This window comes from Acomys minous (assembly GCF_964271855.1).
Source record: "Acomys minous genome assembly, chromosome: 2".
Lineage (NCBI taxonomy): Eukaryota > Metazoa > Chordata > Mammalia > Rodentia > Muridae > Acomys > Acomys minous.
In genome coordinates this window covers 57,038,121-57,060,874 of record NC_140484.1, presented here as the reverse complement: position 1 = coordinate 57,060,874, position 22,754 = coordinate 57,038,121, and the positions used below count along the sequence as shown (strand labels likewise).

Here is a 22,754-nt window from a genome sequence, read left to right as displayed (position 1 = left end):
CAGGCCAGGCATGGTGGTGCACTCCTGTAATCCCAGCACTCAAGGAGGTGGAGGCAGAGGCAGGCTGATCTCTGTGAATTTGAAGTCAGCCTGGTTTACAAAGGGAGTCCCGAATAGCCAAAGCTATACAGAAAAGCCCTGTCTTGAAAAACCAAAAAAACAAAACGACAACAAAAAACAAAAACCACATACTACCGTGATGCACTTTACAAATAAATATATGTATTTTATTTGCATGTGTGTTGTGGTGTGTGTGTGTGTGTGTGTGTGTGTGTGTGTGTGTGTGTGTGTGTAGGCTGGGTGAAGGCTTCAGATCCCATGGAGCTGGAGTTAAGGTGGTTGTGAGCCCCCTGTACAGGTGCTGGAAACTAAAAGTCAGTCTTCTGTAAGAGCAGCAAGTACTCCAACCTCAGACGCATCTTTTTAGCCTGGCTTTTGAACATGGGCTCTGGGGATTGAACTCAGGTCCTCATTTTGTAATTCAAGCACTCTACCAACTGACAAACCCTAGCAGACCCTAAATCCATCCTTTAACGCAGCCCAAAGAGTATACAGCTGCAGGGATGGGCACTGGCTTTAGGCATCAAAGGTAGATGAACATCTGGATACCCGGACCAGACATAGCCACTGAGGATCTGGACAGCAGGGGCTGGCCTCCCACAGATTGCCTGTTCCTCTTCTGGACGGTACCTGTAGGGTCCCCACCAATCTTAGGAGCTGAGCTAGAAGCCCTGTGGACCAAAAATAGCCACCCAGGTAAGCCCTAGGCCTTTGTCTTCACAGATGTGCCCAGATGCCTGGGGTAGCTATACGGTTGAGCTCATCCCTCCCCTCCCCTGGGAGATAGGCTTGGACAAAGACACAGAGACACCAGGACTCGTGGAGGTGGACAGTCAAAGGCATGAGTGGTTGAGGTCTGAGCAGGTACTCTTGCCCCTCATGGTGGTGGAGGCCCTCTTTCGGGCGGTAGACAACAAGGTAGTCTGCTGGCTTCTCTTTCTACGCCTGCAGCAGCTCCTTTGTGGTCTGTGTCCTCAGCCTCACCTGCACCATCGGGTCCTGCTGGAGGACATGGTTAGACACCATCACGAGGTGGTGTGGCATGATGGTGTGTGGTTCTGAAGCTAATCTCTTCTTTCTCTGACACAGTGGTTTCCTGTCTCCTGGCAGCCATGGGCATGGAGCGCTCCTTGTGTGTCCCGTTTCCCACTTGTTGCCCCCACGTGAACATCTGAGGTGGTCAGTGAGTGCTCTGAGATGGCTCCTGGAGCTTTCTCCTCATGCAGGCCTTGAGGCCTGTGCCCACTGGACAGAGGGCCCAGCCTCCGACCCATTTCACACAGGATGAATAATGTTTCAGCTATTGACCTGTTCTACAGTGTGTGTGTCCTGTCTGGTCCAGGCCCTCCACAGCCTGTGCCACCCCAGCATTGTTCACTGGCCAGAATCTACCACAGTGTCCACACTGTTGCTGTCAGTTTTCTCCTCTGGAGCCTGCCCTTAACTCTGATCCTGTACATTCCAGAAGGAAATCTGAGCCTGACCTTTGACCTCTTGCATCTCCTGTCCAGTATATTGCCTATTTCCTGGCTGACCACTTCTGGAGAAAGACGTCAGGAATCATTGAGGGCAGTGTTCCACAGGGCCTTGATGGTCCAAGTGGAGGAGTAGGGTGATAGAAGCCCCCAGACATATCACCCAAAAGAGGTCTCAACCTTATAATTGGGGGTGGTGGTGAATAATATCCACCCCTGGTGGGTATCTCCTCTGCAGAGTGCAGGGGTGACCTACAGTCCAGGATACCCAGAGGAGTCCTGCCCGGAGAATGCTGGAAATCCTCTGAGAGGCAGGGGGGCCATGTTCTTCTACACACTCATCATATATCTGTTTGTAAAGAGTAACTTCCTTGCATCAACGGCTGGCCAAGTGCTACTCCGCCCTGGTACCACCCTTCCGAGCTCCACAGAGACCCTTCTCCTGGGTCTCCCAGGAGCCCACTGACAATGAACTTGTCATTCCACAGCACACAAACAGTGATGGAAATGAAAAGACAACACTGAAGGAGGATTATTTTTCAGCGACAGAGATGATTTTATTGAGGGAAAACAGAAGAGACAGGTATAAAAATGACATGAAGGAGGAACCTCTGTGGACTGTGCTGGTGGGAGGAAGTGGTGTGGTGTGGCCAGTGTGCTGCCCTTCCCTGCTGAGAAACCTGGCACAGGTGCCCTTCACCAGGTGCTGCAGGTCCTTGCCTCAACAGTCTTCTGGGAGGTGTGGGCAGTGGCCAAGGAAGAGTCAGAAAGTCCCTGTGGCCACTAACCTCCTGCAAAACTGTGGCTGAGTAGTGGAGAAAGCCATATCTCTGAGAAAGAACATCTCACAGGGGTCCGGGTGATATTGGAGAGAGTGCTCTGTGAACAATGAGAACAGCCAACTCCACCCAACCCCACCTTAATGAAGAGAATGGAAGACCTCAGCTGGCCACTAGATTGTCCAGTATCTCAGATTTTGCACTGGCAGCACACAGGGGCACAGCAGCTGGACTGGCAGCAGCAGGGTTTGCAGCAACTGGACTGGCAGCAGCAGGGTTTGCAGCAACTGGACTGACAACAGCTGGACTTGCAACCTCCACAGGAACCACAGCCCCCACAGGAGCCACAGCCTCCCTTGCAGCCCCCACAGGAACCACAGCCTCCACAGGAGCCACAGCCTCCCTTGCAGCCCCCACAGGAGCCACAGCCTCCCTTGCAGCCCCCACAGGAGCCACAGCCTCCCTTGCAGCCCCCACAGGAGCCACAGCCTCCACAGGAGCCACAGCCTCCCTTGCAGCCTCCACAGGAGCCACAGCCTCCACAGGAGCCACAGCCTCCCTTGCAGCCTCCACAAGAGCCACAGCCTCCACAAGAGCCACAGCCTCCCTTGCAACCCCCACAGGAGCCACAGCCTCCCTTGCAGCCCCCACAGGAACCACAGCCTCCCTTGCAGCCCCCACAGGAACCACAGCCTCCCTTGCAGCCCCCACAGGAACCACAGCCTCCACAGGAGCCACAGCCTCCCTTGCAGCCTCCACAGCTGGAGCAGGAACAGGTGGGCACACAGCAGCACACAGGCTTGCAGCAGCACACAGGTTTGCAACAGCAGGAGCCACAGCCCCCACAGCTGGAGCCACAGCCCCCACAGCTGGAGCCACAGCCCCCACAGCTGGAGCCACAGCCTCCAGAACAGCCACAGCAGCTCATGGTTCTGGTGTTGGGTTGAGTATGGAGCAGGTCAGAGGAGCAGGTGGAGAGGGAAGATGTGCAGGTGTGGAGCCTCCTGAACCTGGAGCCTTTATATCCCTGCCCAGGGTGTTGCTGGTCACTTCCCTGTGTCTTCAGGATATTTCCTTGATGTAGTTTTTGTTTGTTGTGCCTATTTCCCTCTATTTCCCTGGTTTTCTGCTGACTGCATGCACTGGTGATTGTTTTTTTTTAGGTTTCCAACTTGATTGCTTCCTTGTTCATGATAACTTTGGTCTCTACTTCCTAGATGCTCCCAGATGGTGGGTCACCTGCCATGTGCATGTGACTTGGGGTGACTATCATGTCCAGGTTCTTTTATACCAGCTCTGTTTGGAATTTTCTTTCTAGGTTCACTTGTTAGAATCATTAATGGCCCCAGAAATGACACCCTCAAGCTGGGAGTAGTGGCACACACCTTTAATCCCAGGGAGGCAGAGGCAGGGGGATCATTGTGAGTTCAAGGTCAGCCTGGTCTACAAAGTGAGTCCAGATCAACCAAGGCTAACACAGAAAGACTCTGTCTTGAAAACAAAAAAACAAAACCAAAACAAAACAAAACAAAAAAACAAAAAGAAAAAGAAAAGAAATTACATCCTCACTATGACACCTGTAAAAGTTATCTTGTTAGGAATTAGAGCCTTTATAGGTCTCTGTAAAATGAGAATGTTTCACTAAGGGGTGATCTAGGGCGCATTCTTAGTACAAAAGGTTTGACACCAATGGAAGAGAAAGATGTGTAGATAAAGCAGAGAGACTGGAAGATCCGAGTGATGGAAATCCCATAACCTGGACCACTGGTAGCTATGAGGAGCTGAAGGAGGCAAGGAATAGACATTCCTTCAGAGCTTCCAGAGGGATCATGGACAACCCCATGTCAGTCTGTGACACTGAGATGGACTCCAAGAACTCTGGGTGGTGGTATTTTTCTTTTTTTTTCTTTTCTTTTCTTTTCTTTTCTTTTTTTTTTTTTTTTTTTTTTTTTGTTGTTGTTGTTGTTGTTGTTGTTTTTCCAGGCGGAGTTTCTCTTTGTAACAGCCCTGCCTGTCCTGGAACTCTCTTTGTAGACCAAGTTGGCTTTGAACTCACAGTGATCTACCAGCCTCTGCCTCTGGAGAGCTGGGATTAAAGGCGTGACCACCGCACCCGTTGGTGATACATTTGTGAAACAAGGTGTACCACAATTTTGTATTTACCAGATAGTAAGAACAGAGGTTGACATTGGAGATGGAATGTTGCTACAATGGGTATCTAATAATGTGGACTGGCTATCATCTATCGTCTCATCTACATATTATCTATCTATCTATCATCTATCTATCTATCTATCTATCTATCTATCTATCTATCTATGTCACATATGTATGTATCTGCCATCTACCACTCATCTATCTATTGATATCTTTCTGTTACTGGCTTTTATATGTAATTTCTGATATTTGTTCCATTTGACTTGCACAGTATGTGATTCTGACACTTGCCGCTGTGACCTGTCATTGGATGTGCACTGCTTATATCAGCACAGGTTTCCAACACCTCTCTTGTCACCATCACTCACTCTCCTTGGCTGAAACTGTTTAAATTACCTAATAGTTATACCAATAAAGACAAAGAGGATTAAATTGAGGTAAAAGCCTGTTATCTTAGCAAGGTAATTTTATTTTCTGAATTATATACAATCTATCTATTTATAAGTCTGATTTTTGTTTGTTTGTTTTTTGGGACATGGTTTCTCTGTGTAGCCTTGGCTGTCCTAGACTCACTCTGTAGATCAGGCTGGCCTCGAACTCACAGAGATCTGCCTGCCTTTGCTTCCCGAGTGCTGGAATTAAAGGCATGCACCACCACACCCAGCTAGACAAGCCTAACTCTATAACTAAACTACTAGCTCTTTAGAAATCTTTTTCTTTTCCTTAAAAAAAATTTACTGGGGTTGGAGAGATGGCTCAGTGACTGCTCTTCCAAAGGTCCTGAGTTCAATTCCCAGCAACCACATTGGTGGCTCCTAACCATCTAAATGAGATCTGGTGCCCTTTTCTTGTATGCAGTTGTACATGCAGACAAAACACTGTGTACATAATAAATAAATAAATATTTTTAAAGTTTTTACTTATTTTATGTACATTGGTGTTTTGCCTGCATATGTGAGGGAGTCAGATCCCCAGGAGCAGGAGTTACAGACAGTTGTGAGCTGACATGTGGTTGCTGGGAATTAAACTCAGGTCCACTGGAAGAGCAGTCAGTTCTCTCTCTCTCTCTCTCTCTCTCTCTCTCTCTCTCTCTCTCTCACTCACTCACTCACTCTTTCTCTCGTTTTTCGAGACAGGGTTTTTATGTGTTGCCTTGGCTGTCCTGGACTCTCTTTGTAGACTAGGCTGGCCTCTAACTCACAGAGATCCACCTGCTTCTGCCTCTCGAGTGCTGGGATTAAAGGCATGCGCCACTACGCCTGGCTGCAGCCAATGCTCTTAATCACTGAGCCAGTCCTAAAGATCTCTTTCTGTGTCGTTCTACCTAGCTAGTCAACCTTTCTCTTGGCTCCTCCAAACCCGAAAGGGTCCCTTAACTCTTTTTCCTAGAATTCTGTTTTTACCTGTGTCCTGCCAGCTACTTCTCTGATGTCCCTGCAAGCTCACAGAGAGAGAAAGAGGCTAGCTCTAGCAAAGGTCCAATTGCTTCACATTAAGGCTCTAGCTCCTCCTCCTCTACCCTTGGCCAGTTGAACCACGTCACCATCATCACAATGGGTGCTCCGAGCTAACTCAGTAGGGGCCAAACCATTTCACCTTTCCTGTGGGGTAGCTGGAGGCCTCACAGCTGACTGCCTCGGGTCATAGAGCAAAGACCTCAAGACCTTCAAATAGGCAGGGACTTTCCACTCTTTCGAATTCTACAGAGGCTTTCCAAGGCACACCGAAACCCCATCTCTTCAGGACACACCCCAACTGCATCTGACAAACCAATATCTATTTAGGCTTTTATATTTTGCTAACAATTAGGTTTTCAGTGTACAATAATCAAATATCCTGTAACACCTGACTCTGTCAATTTTTTTCCCTGTCATTAAAGAACTCTTAACCTTGAGTGATTCTTACACAGAGTTTCTGTTCCTCCATGCCGGATCCATTTCCTAGGTACAACCTGTCTGTGACGAATCTGTGCAGGCACGTGCAATTTCTTTCTTTGTACTGCTGAGTAATATTCCACTATAGACTGCATTTCCTCATTTGCCTTTTGACTGACATTTAGGTTGTTTCCACTTTTTAAAATTAATAAAATTACTGTGTACATTTGCTTTGTGGATATGTGCTCTCCTCTCATTTCCTGTTAGTAAGAGTAAGTGTGATGGCATAGCCAGAGTAATCCCAGTGTTCCGGTGGGTTGTACCCCCTAGAGCAACTAGAGAGACTGCAGCTTCCGTGGCCCCATATTCTTCTTAGTACTTGCCACTGTGGTTTTTCTTACCCTCCTAATTCTGATAGGAATCAGTTGGGTCTCATGGCTTTAAATTCCCTGATGGTGAATGCTAGTAAATACATTTTCATATTATATTTAGTGGACCTTTCTATATTTCTGTATGTTTAAAGAATACATTTTTCCCCATTTGGATAATATCATACATAGTTAGCTTCAGTTGTCAACTTGACACACTTGGGAAAAGGGTCCCTCGACTAAAGAATTGACTCTCTCAGACTGGTTCACGGCTATGTCTTTGGAGCATTTTCTTTCTTGGTAATTGATGTGGGAAGACCCATCCTGTTGTGGGTGGGGCCACCCCTGGGCAGGTGGTCCTGGGTTGCCTGAGAAGGCAGGCTGAGCAAGGCAGGAAGCAGCATTCTTCCATGGCCTCTGCTTCAGTCTGCCGCCAAATCCTACCCTGATTTCCCTTCATGATGGACTGTAAGCTGTAAGAAGAAATAGACCTTTTCCTTCCCAAGTTGCTTTTGGTCATGGTGTTTATCAAAGCTGCAGAAAGCAGATTAGCATAGAAATAATTTAATAGCTATATTAATGGTTCAATTACAAATATTTTGTTTGTTTGTTTCTTTCAAGACAGAGTTTCTCTGTGCAACAGCTTTGGCTGTCCTGGACTCACTTTGTAAACCAGGCTCGCCTTGAACTCACAGAGATCCACCTTCCTCTGCCTCCCAAGTGCTGGGACTAAAGCATTGTGCCAGGCAAGGCTTGGCTACATCAATTTAACAAATTTTACAAAAATATTTGCTTGGCCTTTAACAGGGATGATATCAACTTATAGATCACTTTGGAGAGAATTCACGGTATTGGGTGTATTGACCCATGGTCATAGGCTCTCTCTACTTTTGTTGACTTTAACCTTGTTTTGTAGAATTTATTGCACGGATAAAAGATTTTGCTAAATTTATTCACATGCTTTTCACACTAGTGTTGTGAGGGTAAAGCCAAATTTTCAATCTCATTCTCTTCTTTCTAGGATTGCTTTCTGTAAAGTGACCTTAAATTTGTTTGTTAATTCTAATATATTTTTGCAGGTCCCACCAGGTCTTCTACATTGACAGTGAACATTTTTAAAAATTAGAGTCTGTTTTCCTTGTTTTGTAGTCCTGTCCCCCTCACACTCCTGATGATTTGACTTTATACTTTTTGTGGTGAGCCATTGAGTTTAGTTAGTGTTGCTTATAGAGGAATGGGTGATGGCTTGTTCATAGGAGCATGAGCACCTTACGAGAACCTACACAACTGAAGAAAACGTCTCTCCCTTTCCGAGAAACCATTAGCTGCCCATATGCCCCAAGGAGGGTGGGGTCTTGTAAGCCTCTCTGCCCATGACAGAGGTGACAGACTCAATTATGTGGAGGTCTCATATAGTTAATCACAGCTGCTGAGGGGTCAAAGGTCCAATGGCTATATCATGCAGCCATGTAGGCATTCCACACCACTCTCCCCTTCCTCCTGAATGTACATTCTTTTTGTTTGTTTGCTTGTTTGTTTTGAGAGACAAGGTTTCTCTGTGTAGCTTTGGATGTCTTGAACTCCTTTTGTAGATCAGGCTGGCCTTGAACTCACAGTGAGCCACCTGCTTCTGCCTCCCTAAGTGCTGGGATTATAGCAGTGTGCCACTGAGGTCTGATTGTACATTCTTTCTGCCCCATTTCCTTCCGTGTTCCATGGGCCTTTGAGGAGGTTATCTGAATGCTCCACTTAGGGTTGAGCATTCAACAGTGACTGATCCCCAGAACTTGGACCAATTATGAGTCTCTGCAAAAAAGACGCTTCTCTGATCAAAGCTGACAGCAGTGCTAATCTGTGGGCATGAACATAATCCAGAAGGCAATTTGATGACTACGTTATGCTCATCTAGCAGAACTATAGCAGCAGCTTCCCGACCAGGCCATGTGGCCTCCCCAGCTGTGAGTTTTTGACCAGGTTTGCATTACCAGATGTAAATATCTTTCTGTGTAGTGGACCTTAAATCCAATCAGAAAGCCATTGGTTGCTTCCAAAGAATCATGCCACTACTGAGGCAGTAGATACATCTTTGCTGGCTGGCTGTTGGTATTGCTTGTAAAGCTCAAAGCAAAGTAAGACCATGGATGACAACTCTCTCCTAGCAGCCCGCGTAGCACCGTCTAGCACTGTGAGGCCTAGCCAGCAAGGAGGAAGCTTCCAGCTGCGTCTTAGCTTAATTTCTCCATGTTCTTCAACCAAAGTATGTGTCTTGGTCAAGCCAGGGTTTTGTGCAAGTAACATAGAACATATCGAAACAGGACTTAAAACGCAGACACCTGCATAGCAGCATTTAGATTAGGGTTTGATTATTTGGACGAGGTGAGGAGGTTTGATGGGCGTCTTAGATTCTAGTCACACATAAGAGTTCCTGCCATGTGTCCTGATGATCAGCTTAACTCTCCTGCAGCTTTATGGGGTCCTGGATGAGACAAAGAGCTGGAACCTTGATATAGTCCCAAGTGCCTGTCAGCCCCAGGAAGCAAATACGCATGGCAGTGGTCTGTGAAGGAATCCTGTGGGTGTCTTCCTGCATCACAGAGGATGTGTAAAGATGCAGGGACTCTTGCCTTCACCTTGCTGCCTCCCTGTTTGTATAGTTGGGGAAACTGAGGCCAGTGAGAGAAGAAAGAGGCCTCGGGTCCATCTACTGGATCCAGGCAATGATGGCTTAAATCTCAGGGCTCTGAGTCAAGGCCAGCACTCCCGTTCCAGCTCCCCATTCCAAAATATCACCTCACTTACCTACTAGGGCTATAACGAGGGCGTTTGGATGCCTCTGGGCTGAGGACACAGGTGGGTGGTGTTTGTTGTGCGCTTGTGGACTGGGTATAGATTTCCTGGAGTGACTCAACCACGGAATGTACTGTGGTGCAGAGAACCACACTGTCATAGTCAGTTTTAACTATCAACCCAACACAGCCTGGAAGTCACCTGAGAAGGGAATCTCAGCTCAAGGATTGCCTAGACAAGATTGGCCTATGAGCATGTCTGTGGGGGATTGCATGACTATTAATTGCTGTAGGAGGATCCAGCCTATTATGGGCTGCACCATTCTCTGGGCAGTCTGTCCTGGGCTGGAAGCTAGTGAGCATGATCCTGTAAGCAAGCCAGCAAACAGCATTCCTCCTGGTTTCTTCCTCAAGTTCTTGTTTGAGTTCCTGCACTTCCCTAAATGATGGCCCGTGGCCTGGAGTGTGAGTTAATAAACCCTTTCGTAAGTTCCTTTTGGTCAGAGTGTTTTATCACAGCAGTAGAAAAGACACCAGACCACATACATGGACAGAATTATCTGTAGTGAGCAAAGAACCTTTTATTAAATTGGGATTTAATTCAAGTTTAACAGGCAAAGATGGAACTTCCTCCACTGTCACAGGAAGGAAGCCCTGCTGGGCAGAGCTAACAGTCAGAGAAGCAGGAAAAATAAGTCTGGGTGAGAGCAAGGGGTGGTTCCCCCTGACATTCTTAACAAAGCACAGGAATGTGGTTATGTCCATTAGAAGAGTTGAAGAGGCAAAGCAGAGCAGAAGAGACTAACATAAAGAAGGTGCATGCCTGAGAGTGGGAATGTATACTTCCTCCAGGGAATAAAACAGGTAGGTGTTGCAGAGGAAAATGCCAGAGGCATGTCACAGGAACCAGAGGCCCACAGGACCAGGAAGTGTCCTGGGAACAATGAGAGCAGTGGCATCCCAAGTTGTAGTTGAGGGAAACCACATGAAGCCTCTGGCTGCTACATCAGATCTTGCACTGGCAGCACACAGGGACAGAGCAGCAGGGCTTGCAGCAGCAGGGCTTGCAGCAGCTGGACTGAGAGCAGCAGGGCTTGCAGCAGCTGGACTGAGAGCAGCAGGGCTTGCAGCAGCTGGACTGACAACAGCAGGGTTGGCAGCAGCTGGACTGACAGCAGCAGGGTTTACAGCAGCTGGACTGGCAGCAACAGGGCTTGCATCCCCCACAGGAGCCACAGCCTCCCTTGCAGCCCCCACAGGAGCCACAGCCTCCACAGGAACCACAGCCTCCCTTGCATCCCCCACAGGAGCCACAGCCTCCCTTGCAGCCCCCACAGGAGCCACAGCCTCCACAGGAGCTACAGCCTCCCTTGCAGCCCCCACAAGAGCCACAGCCTCCACAGGAACCACAGCCTCCCTTGCAGCCTCCACAGGAGCCACAGCCTCCCTTGCAGCTCCCACAGGAGCCACAGCTCCCACAAGAGCCACAGCCTCCCTTGCAGCCCCCACAGGAGCCACAGCCTCCCTTACAGCCCCCACAGGAGCCACAGCCTCCACAGGAACCACAGCCTCCACAGGAACCACAGCCTCCCTTGCAGCCCCCACAGGAACCACAGCCTCCCTTGCAGCCCCCACAGGAGCCACAGCCTCCACAGGAGCTACAGCCTCCCTTGCAGCCCCCACAAGAGCCACAGCCTCCACAGGAACCACAGCCTCCCTTGCAGCCTCCACAGGAGCCACAGCCTCCCTTGCAGCCTCCACAAGAGCCACAGCCTCCCTTGCAGCCTCCACAGCTGGAGCAGGAACAGGTGGGCACACAGCAGCACACAGGCTTGCAGCAGCACACAGGCTTGCAGCAGCAGGAGCCGCAGGAGCCACAGCCCCCACAGCTGGAGCCACAGCCTCCTGAACAGCCACAGCAGCTCATGGTTCTGGTGTTGGGTTGAGGATGGAGCAGGTCAGAGGAGAAGGTGGAGAGGGAAGATGTGCAGGTATGGAGCCTCCTGAGCCTGGAGCCTTTATATCCCTGCCCAGGTCAGGTGTGAGGCTGCACATGGTCACTTCCCTGTTGTTGTGTGTGTTTTCCTAGCTGTATATCTGTTTCCTATTTCCTTCCTGGTGCACATTTCTTTTTTTTTTTTTAAGATTTATTAATTAACTTATTTATCATTATGTATACAGTGCTATGCCTGCATGTACACCTGTAGGCCAGAGGAGTGCATCAAATCACATTATATATGGTTGTGAGCCACCATGTGATTGCTGGGAATTAAACTCAGAACCTCTGGAAGAGCAGACAGTGCTCTTAATGTCTGAGCCATCTCTCAAGCCCCCTGGTGCACATTTCTCACCCACTCTGCAATTATCTTGTGTTGGCTGGGTCTCAGGTGCAAGTCTGTCACATGTGCTAACAGTGACCTATATCCTCCTTAGATACTTCTCTGCAGAGTCTGTGGGGATTTCTTTTGTTTGTTTCTTTTTCTTCTTCTTCTTCTTCTTCTTCTTCTTCTTCTTCTTCTTCTTCTTCTTCTTCTTCTTCTTCTTCTTCATTTATACAGTGATCTGCTTGCACATACACCAGCAGGTATATATGAAGAGGGCATCAGATCACTTTAAAATTGTTGTGTGCTACCATGTACCCCTGTCTGTCCCCTCTATGAAGACCCTGTTTGTCTGTGGATGGTGAACAACCTCAGAGCCAGACTGTGAAGACTTAATGAAATCTGTAAGGCAGATGGTGGTCTGTAGTCTGCCTTGATCAGGGAGGATAGAGAGCTGCCTACAGGCCCTCCCACACAGTAGTTTTGGCATTATCCCAGGCAAACCCGTTGGTCCTGCAGGTTCACAGCCATGTCTAGAGGCAGGCTGGGTGTGTTCCAGGTCAGCTAGTATGGTAGAGGGATGGGGCCAGTGAGTAAACTGTAAGCTGGCTGGTGCAGCGTAAAAAAATAACTCCTCAACAGGAATATTTAGTCCAAACTGGAAGGGATTTCGGTGACTGAAGAACAAACATGGCCATTTCTCCCACATCCATCCTAGTGAGGTCAGGTGATCCAAACCCTTCTCACTTCTCAGGCACCATCATTGTTGTCTATGGCTGTGCTCCATAATCTGAGAAGAGATGGTTGACTGGGATTGAGTCTGCAAGGCTCACTGCAGACCTAAACACCAGTGTGTGTGTGTGTGTGTGTGTGTGTGTGTGTGTGTGTGTGTGTGTAAGTATAGAGGCACTTGGTCTGTTTATCAGGAAAGAGTTTTGAAAAGATAACTCTATGAGTCTGATTAGATAGTCTACAAGGAGACAACAGCAGACAAGGAGCCTGGATCAGGGAAAGGCTTAGTATGCATAGTCACCTCCACTCTGCCTTCTCAGCCTGTGAGAGAGAAGGAAGGCAATGTTCTAGAATTTTCCATCATCTACTAGTCCCTGAAACAGCTGTGGACTCCAGCAGGTGTGTCTGAAGGCTTTGAGGCCCTGTTTTATGGCATGTCTGGGGCTGGTGTTTTAGCAGTCTAGAGTAGTGAGTTTACCTGTGCCACAGAGGGAGGTGGGGCTCAGTTCAAAGGTCTTAGGGTTAAAACTTTGCCATTCTCAAGTCTCTGGTCACCTGGGGTTTTGTTCAGATCACCACCAGGGAGTGCAAAGTCACATGGTACTCTGAGTAAGCATTCTGCTTAAGTGGAGTCTGGCCTCATCTCCAGAAATCTGTGTCTCTGGGATTTTAGAGGCTGATGCTCAATCATAAAGGTGTGCCTGTGGCACAATCAATAATTAGCATCATAAAAGCTATCACAGAAAATAGTGGATTGGGAGAGATTGACAATGGAGACACTATCAAATCTAGATTACAATATCATTTCATTGAGGGGTCTGAATTCCACCCCATCTTAGTGTTTTCCCGCTGTAGTTTTGATACTTGATCACAGATTGGAGTGACACACCAGGAATCTATTTTATATTGAGAGCAAAGAGTGTTGTTCCATTCTTTCCTTTTTCATGATTGGTTTGTTGGTGGTCTTAAATTTTTATTTGGTGGCACATGCTTTTAGTCCCAGCACGTGAGAGGCAGAGGCAGGTGGATGACTGTGAGTTTGAGGCCAGCCTGGATGACAAGCAGGATAACAGAGAAACCCTGTTTTAAAAAGCCAAGCAAACAAACAAACAAACAAAAAAACCAACAACAACTTAATTACAATTGCCTTTTTTGTGCTGCCAATTCAAATTCTAGTTTGGGGCTTGAGTGGACATAAGGGCTTAAGAACTCTGGCTGCTCTTCCAGAGGCCATAGATTCAGTTTCCAGAACACAGGTGGTGGTTCACACAGTCTATAACTCTACTTCCTAGGGGATGCTGTCTTCAGGCCTCCTAGGACATAAACATACACGTGGTGCACATAAAGACGAATGTGTGAGCGTGTGCATGCACAAATAAAACAATAAATGTAAGGTCTAAGGGTTTTGTTGTTGTTGTTTCGTTGGTTTTTTTGTTTGTTTGTTTTTTGTTATTTTTTTCTGGTATTTCAAGACAGGGTTTCTCTGTGTAGCCATGGCTGTCCTGGACTCACTTAATAGACCAGGCTGGCCTCAAATTACCAGGGATTCTCTTGTTTCCATCTCCAGAGTGCTGGGATAAGAGTGTGTGCCACCATGACCAGCTATGTCTAAAATCTTAAATGTTTCACATGATCAGTGTTACATTTCAAACTATCAATATTTTTATATGCAAAGCCTAATATTATAATCTCTAGAATTTCTGATGTTAATTACTTAAAAATTATTACACACGTGCCAGTGGCAACAATTACAAGTGGCAGTCAGAGGACAACTTGAAGGAGTTCGTTCTCTTTTCCTCCATGTGGGTCTCAGGGATCAAACTCAGGTCATCCAACTTGGTAGCACATGCCTTTACCCACTAAGGTATCATGGTAGTCTGTGGTGTATGATTTAAAATGTATTGTCCCTGGGCGGTGGTGGAGCATGTCTTTAATCCCAGCACTCAGGGGGCAGAGGCAGGCAGATCACTGTGAGTTCAAGGCCAGCCTGGTCTACAAAGTGAGTCCAGGACAGCCAAGGGTACACAGAGAAACCCTGTCTCAAAAGAACAAAACAAAACAAAACAATAAACCAACCAACGAACCAAACACACAAAAAGAAATAAAATGTATTGTTCTGGTTTGGTTTCTGTTTCTGTGATAAAATACTGACCAAAAGCAATCTGTGGAGGGGAAGAGCTTATTTAGCTGACATTTCCATATCATTTAAGGCAGGAATCTAGAGGCAGATCATGGAGGAATGTAGCCTACTTGCTTGCTCAGCTTCCTTCCTTCTTAGCTTATTTCCATCTTTCCTTCCTTTCTTCCTTCTTTCCTTCCTTCCTTCCTTCCTTCCTTCCTTCCTTCCTCACTTCCTTCTCCCTTCTCCATTCTGTGTGTCTTGTCTCTGTCTCTGCATCATGTGTCCTCATTGCCAGAAAGAATATTTTCAGTAATTTACCTTTTAAAAACACTTTTTTATTTTATGTGTGTGGGTGTTTTCCTTGCATGAATGTCTGCACACCACAAGTGCGCAGTGATTGTGACATCAGAAGAGGCTGCTGCATCTCCTGGAACTGTGGCCACTATGTAGATGCCTGGATTCAAACCTGTGTCCTGTGGTAGAGATGTCAGTGCTCTTAGCTGTGGAGCCATCTCTCCAGACCCTCTTCTAGCTTTCTTTTTCCTTCTTTCTTCTTCCTCTATTGCTTGTTTGTTTTTTATTTGTTTGTTTTGTTTTAGAATCGTGGTCTCTCTGTATAACAGCCCTGCCTGTCCTGGATTCCCTTTGTAGACCAGGCTGGCTTCAAACTCACAGAGATCTGCCTCTTCTGCCTCTGGAGTGCTGGGATTACGGGTGTGGGCCGCCATGACCTGCTTCGCCTTGCTTTCTTATACAACCCAGGATCAGCTGCCTACGGTGTTACACTCATGGCCGGTTAGACCCTCCCACATCAATCTTTAATCAAGAAAAGGGCCATAGACTTCCTTACAGGCCAATCTGATGGAGGCCATTGCTCAATTGAGGCTCTGTGTTCCTAGATAATGCTAGTTTGTACAGTGAAGTTGACAACACAAAAAAAATAGTCTAACCGGAACATGTATCATTGAATTACTGTTGCATAAACTTTATTTAGGACTTCTGTGTCTGTGTCATCAAGGAAATTGGCCTTAGTTTTCTTCTGTGTTGAGACCAGGGTAACACTGGCTTTATAGGATGAGCTGGCAGTATTTCTTCCTCTTCTGTTTTAGGTGATACGTTGAGAACATTGACTTTAGGGTATGGTAGAAATTCAGCTGAAAGGCTGTCTAGACCTACCATTTTATTAGGAGGGTTTTGTTGCTGCCTGTGTTGATGTCTTTAGTCTTTTACATTGCTTTAGTTTATATTTGTAGGTCAAAATGTCTAGAAATTTATCCAATTTTTAAAATTTTGTGATATAATTCTTTCAAGGGATTCTCTAATAATTTTCTAGATTTCAGTGGTATATGTTGTAGTATCCATCATTTTTCCTCAAGTTTATTGAATCTGTGTCTTTTTAGCTCATTTGGCTAATGGTTTGTCAGTCCTGTTTACCTTTTTAAAGAATTGACTCTTTGCTTCATTGGTCCCTGTAGTTTTCTTTTTCTTTTCTTTTCTTTCTTTCTTTTTCTATTTTTAAAAGGATTGATTTATTTATACAGTATTCTGGCTGCATGTATGCCTACTGTCCATAAGAGGGCACCAGAGGGCACTCATTAAGATGGTTATGAGTTACCCTATGGTTGCAGGGAATTGAACTCAGGACCTTTGGAAGAGCAGCCAATGCTCTCAACCTCTCTGAGCCAATTATCCATCCCCCCTTTTCTTTCTTTTTTTTAAAGATTCTTCCTTAACTTCAGGCTTATTATTCATTGTTTCTTTCCATTTATTGGTTCGGGGTTTGGTTGTTCTCGTTTACCTAACAGCTGGGAGCGGCATCATGGTGCTGCTCGACATCACCTAAATCTTGTGGGGTAGAGACAGTCACAGCTTCCAAACTTCTTAGAATCTCCTTCACTGCCCTGGCCTGGTGGCATACTTGGCTGGCTGAGGCCAGAAGATCACTGGTTCCAGGTCCTTTTGGGTGACAAAGTGATTTGAAAGCTGGCCTAGGTAACTTTAAAGGAGCCTAACCACTCCTGCAGAGGTCCTGAGCTTGCCTCCCAAACTCTCATAGCCACTGACAATCACCAGTTCCAGGAGATCGATACCCTCTTCTGGTCTCCATGGGAACCTCATTCGTGACCTGCACATACTATTATACAGGTATATGCTCTAAATGTACTAACCTTACTTTTTTGGCTTCTGTTGTTCTGCTTCTGGGTCACTGTTCTTGTTAAGTGAAGTATGTCAAGCCAGACAATGGTCTCTGGCTTAAGAACTCAGCCTCAGAACGGCTCAGGGCTTCACTGGGATCCCGGACACCCAGGGGAGCGGCTGCCTGGCTAATACAGAATTCCTGTTGGCCTACATCCATGTCTGAGCAGTCTTCTCTGGTGGACACCCCACAACAGAGCCAGACAGGAGGTGCAAGCTAGTAAGCAGCACCCCGCTATGGCTCTTATCACCCACTGCCTCCAGGGTCCTGCCACATAGGCGTTCCTGTCCAGATGCTGAACAGTGATGTGCAAGTATAAGGCAAATGCCCACTGACACACAGAGACACACGCGTTGCCTTTGCCATGGTTTTCCATTGAGCTATGGTAACCCTACCTAGAACAGAAGTAGGGAAAAGGATAGTGGGACATGGCCATGAGACAACTGACCCTGTTGGGTTTTTTGAGGGGGAGGGGGAGATGGTGAAAGGAGTTTGGACCTTTGGGCTAGAAAAGTCATTGAGTGTGGAAGGTCAGTGGGCTGTTGTGTTGGACCTTGGAAGATAACACGGTTGGCATCAGTGCAGACACCAGAGGCCTGGTTTGTGGAGCTTCAGAGGGAAGCAAGGGCTCTAGCAGTGCAATTGTGTGAAGGATCTGTGGTGTCTGCTCAGCCACAGCTGAAGAGTCAGTTGTGTTTAACAAGAGTCCAGACCACAAAAGGAAAACCTGGGCTTTGCCAGAACAGTGGGTGCTGCTCAGCTGCAGCTGAAGAAACAGCTGTGACTAAGAGGAGACCAGAGCATCATCGAGGTGACAACCTCCTGGAAGTGTTAACTTGGTTAGCAATGCACAGAGGCTGTGGTCCAGAGGTGGCCAGGGCTGTACCGTCTGCTGGTAGCCAAACTCGGTAGTGTAAGAGTCAGTCAGGTGGTGTTAGTTTTGAAGGCATGAAGGGGTCCTGGAGCATAGCTGAGGGTTGGCCCTGTGAGGCAGGGTTGGAGTCCCTGAACAGAACCCAGGAGAGGCTCTTGGTGAAGGTGCAGCCCAGTTGCAGCAGAAGAGCATTTTGGAGATGCCAGCACCTTGAGAGAGACACCAGGAACAGCATCATCTGAGGGGTGTAGATACCTGGATCCTAGAAGAGAAGCTGCATGTGCTGCAGAGGGCAGTGCCAGAGAGGTGACCCCAAAACGCTTTGGAGGAACCCAGGAGTGTGAATGAATCCCAGACATGGGGCATTGAATTATTTATATTGTTGGACCCTCTTGACCCTTTTGAAGTGAGAAAGTATTTGTTTCTGATCTTACAAGAGTCCAAAATTGAGGAATTTGAAATTTAAATGGATTTGGATTTTTCTTTTTCTCTCTTTCTTTTCTTTTCTTTTTGTTTTGTTTTGTTTATTTGTTTTTGTTGTTCTTTTGTTTTTTCAAGACAGGGTCCTGGATTCTGTTGAGGAGGCTGGCCTCGAACTGACAGGGATCCTCCTGCCTCTTCCTCCTGAGTGCTGAGATTCAAGGTTTGTGCCCCACTCCTGGTTGACTTTGGATTTTAAGACACTGGCTATTTTAATAAGACTGATTTTTTTTTTGAGACAAGCTTTTTCTATATATCTTTGCCTGTCCTAGACTGGCTCTGTAGACCAGGCTGGCCTAAATGCACAGAGATCTATGTGAAGAGACTTAATTTTTCAGTGTTTGATTTTCACCAACATCATTCATTCAAGTTAAGTGAAACAAGAGGAACAGCAGCTCAGAAGTGCTCAGGAAACACAGGCAGCTGCTATGGCGCCTTTACTCCCAGCAGTGCTTGTGTGGCTGAAGCAGGTGAGTCTGAGTCGCAGTCTAGTTTGGTCTTCACAGTGAATTTCAGGGTACCCAGGGCTACACAGTGAGATCCTTTCTAAAAGAGAAAAGAATCACTGGTTGTTCTGCTTGTCTGTCCACCCATCTGCCTGTATACCTGTCTGTCCATCTATCCAGAATCTATCCTTCTGTCCATCCATTCCCTGCTTGTCATTATATCCATTTATCTGTCTGTCTTAGTTACTTCACTGTTGCTGTAATAAAACACCACAACCAAAGCAATTTATAGGGGAAAGCATTTAATCAGGAAGTTGCTTACAGTTTAGGACGGCGTGTCCATGGCCATGATGGCAGGAAGCATGGAGGCAGGCAGGTAGGCCACCACCGGGCACAGCTGAGAGCTCACATCTCCCCCACAGGCATGAGGCAGAGAGAAAGAGAGACATTGGCATGAAGTGGGGATTGAACCCAGGGAAATGTCTTCCTGAAGGAGACCACACCTCCTAATCCTCTACATACATGAGCCTATGGGGCTGTGCTCACTGAAGTCACCACACACTGTAGCTGACCATTACAACTGGTTACCACAGTAACCAGTCCAGCTGACTAACACAACTTGTGACCACAGCTGGATATGGCAGCCAACCAGCACAGCACAGGCAGCCATCATAGCTTACCATTAAAATGACCATTACAGTAAAACTGTCAACCACAGTGACCATTATGTAGTGAGCACTACGCTGACCTCCACAGTGAGCACTGTGACTGACCATCACAGTGACCACTATGACTGAACACCATACTGACCACTTTGACTGACCACCACAGTGACCACTACACTAACCACCACAGTGACCACCATGATTGACCAGCACTGTGACTATAACACTGACCATCACAGTGACTACTGTAACTGATTGCCACAGTGACCACTTTTATTGACCACCAAAGTGACCACTGCATTGATCACCACAGTGACCACTACACTAAGCATCACGGTGACCACTATGACTGAGCACCGCAGTGACTCCTACACTGACCACTAGACTAACCACCATGGTGACCACTACAACTTACCTAATAATGCCTGGTACATGTTGTCACAACAGTGATAATGATCACCTCAGCTGATTATTCATCTGCCCACTATAGCCCCAGGGCAGTGAGCATGACAAGAGTCCATCAATGCTGACCCTCATAGTGACCAGGTGACCATTACAACAATACCACACCTGACCTCTGCAGATGACCACCTGCCTGCCAGGCCACATCCTTACTGCCCTCCTCCATGGCCCCATGTTTTCCAGGAAAGACTTGGTCATTCTCACAGCTGTTAGGGGAGGGCACTGGCCCTCAAGGGACAGATACATGGCATTGCTGCGATTGCTTAGCTAGCATCATGTGCATCTTGCAGCAGCCCAGCTGTGCCTGGCATTCAGGTGACCTGGTGTCTGCTGCTCGTTCCCACGCTGAAGAAACTCTATGCTCTGAGAATCCTCACCTTTTCCCTACCCCATCAATGCATCCTCCTGGTGGAGGCAGGGAGCCACCAGTAGGCATTGCCCCGACCTCTTCCAGCTGCCTGCAAAAGGTCTCTGCATTCAAACTGTGCAGCCTGTTGACGACTCAAGGCTCAAGAATGGCAGCTATATGTGAGTGTGAGTGATTCCTCAGCTAGGAAGGGCTCTTGCACTTGACATCCCCTCTGTTAGGAAATACCTGTCCTCAGTTTCCCTCACAACCTCTTGAAGCAACTAACTCACCAGGGAAGTTGCCAGAGGCAGTCTGGGAATAAGGATGTAACACAGAGATGAGAGCTGCCTGCTGTGACATGCTGAGAACCCATCAGGTGCTGGGAAGAGGCCATCTGAGGAGAGGACATCTGACCTAGCAGGAAGAGTTCTAATGAAACAGCAAATGCAAAGTCTGTTAGCCAGCACATATGAGGGGCTCAAGGAGACTGAAGCATCTGGCACAGAGCCAAAGAAGGGGAGAAGAGGATGGGTTTAGGACACGGGATGAGGCTCCTGCAGGCAGTGCAGAGACCCCAGAGTGTGCCCGGTGTGGGGTGGGACATGGGGGAAGTGGAGCTGATGTGTGCTAATTTGACTCTCAGGGCCACAAGTTGCTGACCCATTGATGGTCCCTCCCTCATGAGTCACTAATTAAGAAAACGCTTTACTGCTGTATCTTATGGAGCCATCGTCTTTCTTTTTGCTTTTAAACACACTGTTAAAATTCAAAGTGTAGTCATTTTCATTTCAAATCATTTTTAAGCGAACTCTATGAAATAGCTTTTCTTTTTTTCTCATTCATTAATTAATTTATTCAGTTTACGTCCCTACTCAGACCTCTCATTCCTCTCCTCCCACTGGTCTCCCCCTCCCACCCACTTCCTCTCACCCCTTCCCCCTCTCCTTCTGCTCAGAAAAGGGAAGAACCACCCCACACCATCAACCCTGTAGCAAGCTGCCAGGCACATCAAGTCACATCAGGACTAAGAACTTCCTCTTCCACTGAGGCCTGACAGGGCAGCCTAGCTAGGGGAAAGTGATGCTAAGAAGGCAACAGAGACCATGTCAGAGACAGCCCCGCCTCAACCCCAGTTCTAATTGCTATGCTAGGGGACTCTCATGAAGACCAAGCTGCCCATCAGTTACATGTGTGTTGGGTGCCATGCATGCTCTTTGGTCGGTGGTTCAGTTTCTATGAGCCCCATGGGCCTCAGTTAGTTGACTCTGTTGATCTTCTTGTGGAGTTCTTGATCCCCTCGGTCTCTATCTTTCCCCCAACTCTTTCACAAGATTCCCCGAGCTCCATCTTATGTTTGACTGAGTCATTGCATCTTTTTCTGTCTGCTGATGGGTGGAGGGTCACACACCAGGTTCCAGTCTGTAAGCAGAGCTGGGTGTCAGTAATAGTGTCAGGGGCTAGATCTCTCTCATGGGGGTGGTTGCACAGATTGATGTTGGCCCAAGGGGAGGCATTTTCTAAATTGGGGTTCCCTCCTTAAATGACTTAACTCATGTCAAGTTGACATAAAACTAGCCAGAACACCTGTCATTCTGTCCACTTTGGTGTCATTGCATCCAGGTTCTGGAGGGTTATAAACTTCCAGAGGGTTATGAACGTCGAGAAGAGTCATGTGGCCCTCCGTTTTGAATTCCTCCTGTTTCCCTGTTGAAATATGTGTATCTGTTGCGATGAATACCTCTTCCACTAAAATTTATTTTATTAGATTGCTAGTTTTAATTGGATCAGTAATTTTCCTGTATGTGTGCCTGTGCACTACACATGTGTCTGGTGCCTGAAGAGAACAGAAGAGGCCTTTGAATCCTTTTGAACTGGAGTTCTAGACAGTTGTGAGCCTGATGATGGTGCTGTGGGTTGAATTAAGGTGCTCTGGAGGAGCAGTCTGGGCTCTAAACACTGCCAACTCTCCAGCCCCTCTTCCATTTTTAAATAAGGGCACCTTTAGTCAGCAGTGTTCTCTTCAGGGCTTGATGCCCAAGACCATTCAAGAAGAGAACCAGCCACTGCAACATCATCACATCAAACCATGTGTAGGAATACAGTAAAGTGCAGCTAACTGTAGGCATGTCACTGATGATGGCGGTATAAAACAGCAAGGTACATACAGAGTACACGCAAAGATGAAAATGAAATAAGGGTGAAACGATAACAAAATATTGGTACACAGAGGGAAAAAGAAAACATACTGAAATACCATAGAGGGGAGCATAGGGAATGGAAATGGAAAATGCCAGGTTTTGAAAAGGAAAGCATTTGAGAAAGAGTAAGAGAAAAGAAAGAGACAGAGGAGGAAAAAGACTAAAATTGAGAGAAAACATCTGGGAAGAATGTGGAATAAAAAAGGAAAAAAAAAGAAGTCATTGGCCTTTCCTTCAAGCTGAGGTGCTTGTGTTGCAGCAGAGAGAACTTTCTCCTGTTTCCTTCATTCTCAACAGCTGGTGCTCTGCTTGGGCCAAGAGCAGCCACACTGGTCAAGGGTCAGTGGTTCATGGCAGAGGCACAGCTTACACTGTCACCCTGAGCATCCCAAGTTGTGTTCCTTTAGTC

At 47.1% G+C, this 22,754-nt stretch overlaps 2 protein-coding genes across 5 annotated transcripts; both read right to left on the bottom strand.

The window, feature by feature from the left end:
* Window positions 1-2,067: 2,067 nt before the first annotated feature.
* On the bottom strand, window positions 2,068-3,319 carry LOC311592933 (uncharacterized protein). Of its 4 annotated transcripts, none has more exons than XM_084773834.1 (2): window positions 2,930-3,319; window positions 2,068-2,851 (listed from the first exon to the last, which is right to left on the bottom strand). In XM_084773834.1, exons 1-2 carry the CDS (start codon window positions 3,240-3,242, stop codon window positions 2,505-2,507), a joined length of 660 nt encoding a protein of 219 aa, XP_084629960.1. In that variant the 5' UTR covers window positions 3,243-3,319; the 3' UTR covers window positions 2,068-2,504. The 4 variants fall into 4 exon arrangements, with proteins under 4 accessions (XP_084629960.1, XP_084629961.1, XP_084629963.1 ...); XM_084773835.1 differs by having other exon boundaries at window positions 2,068-2,803; XM_084773837.1 differs by having other exon boundaries at window positions 3,026-3,319.
* Window positions 3,320-10,063: 6,744 nt separating this feature from the next.
* LOC311592927 (uncharacterized protein) lies at window positions 10,064-11,479 on the bottom strand. Its single transcript, XM_084773826.1, has one exon. It carries the CDS (start codon window positions 11,424-11,426, stop codon window positions 10,506-10,508), a length of 921 nt encoding a protein of 306 aa, XP_084629952.1. The 5' UTR covers window positions 11,427-11,479; the 3' UTR covers window positions 10,064-10,505.
* Between the last annotated feature and the right edge of the window lie 11,275 nt (window positions 11,480-22,754).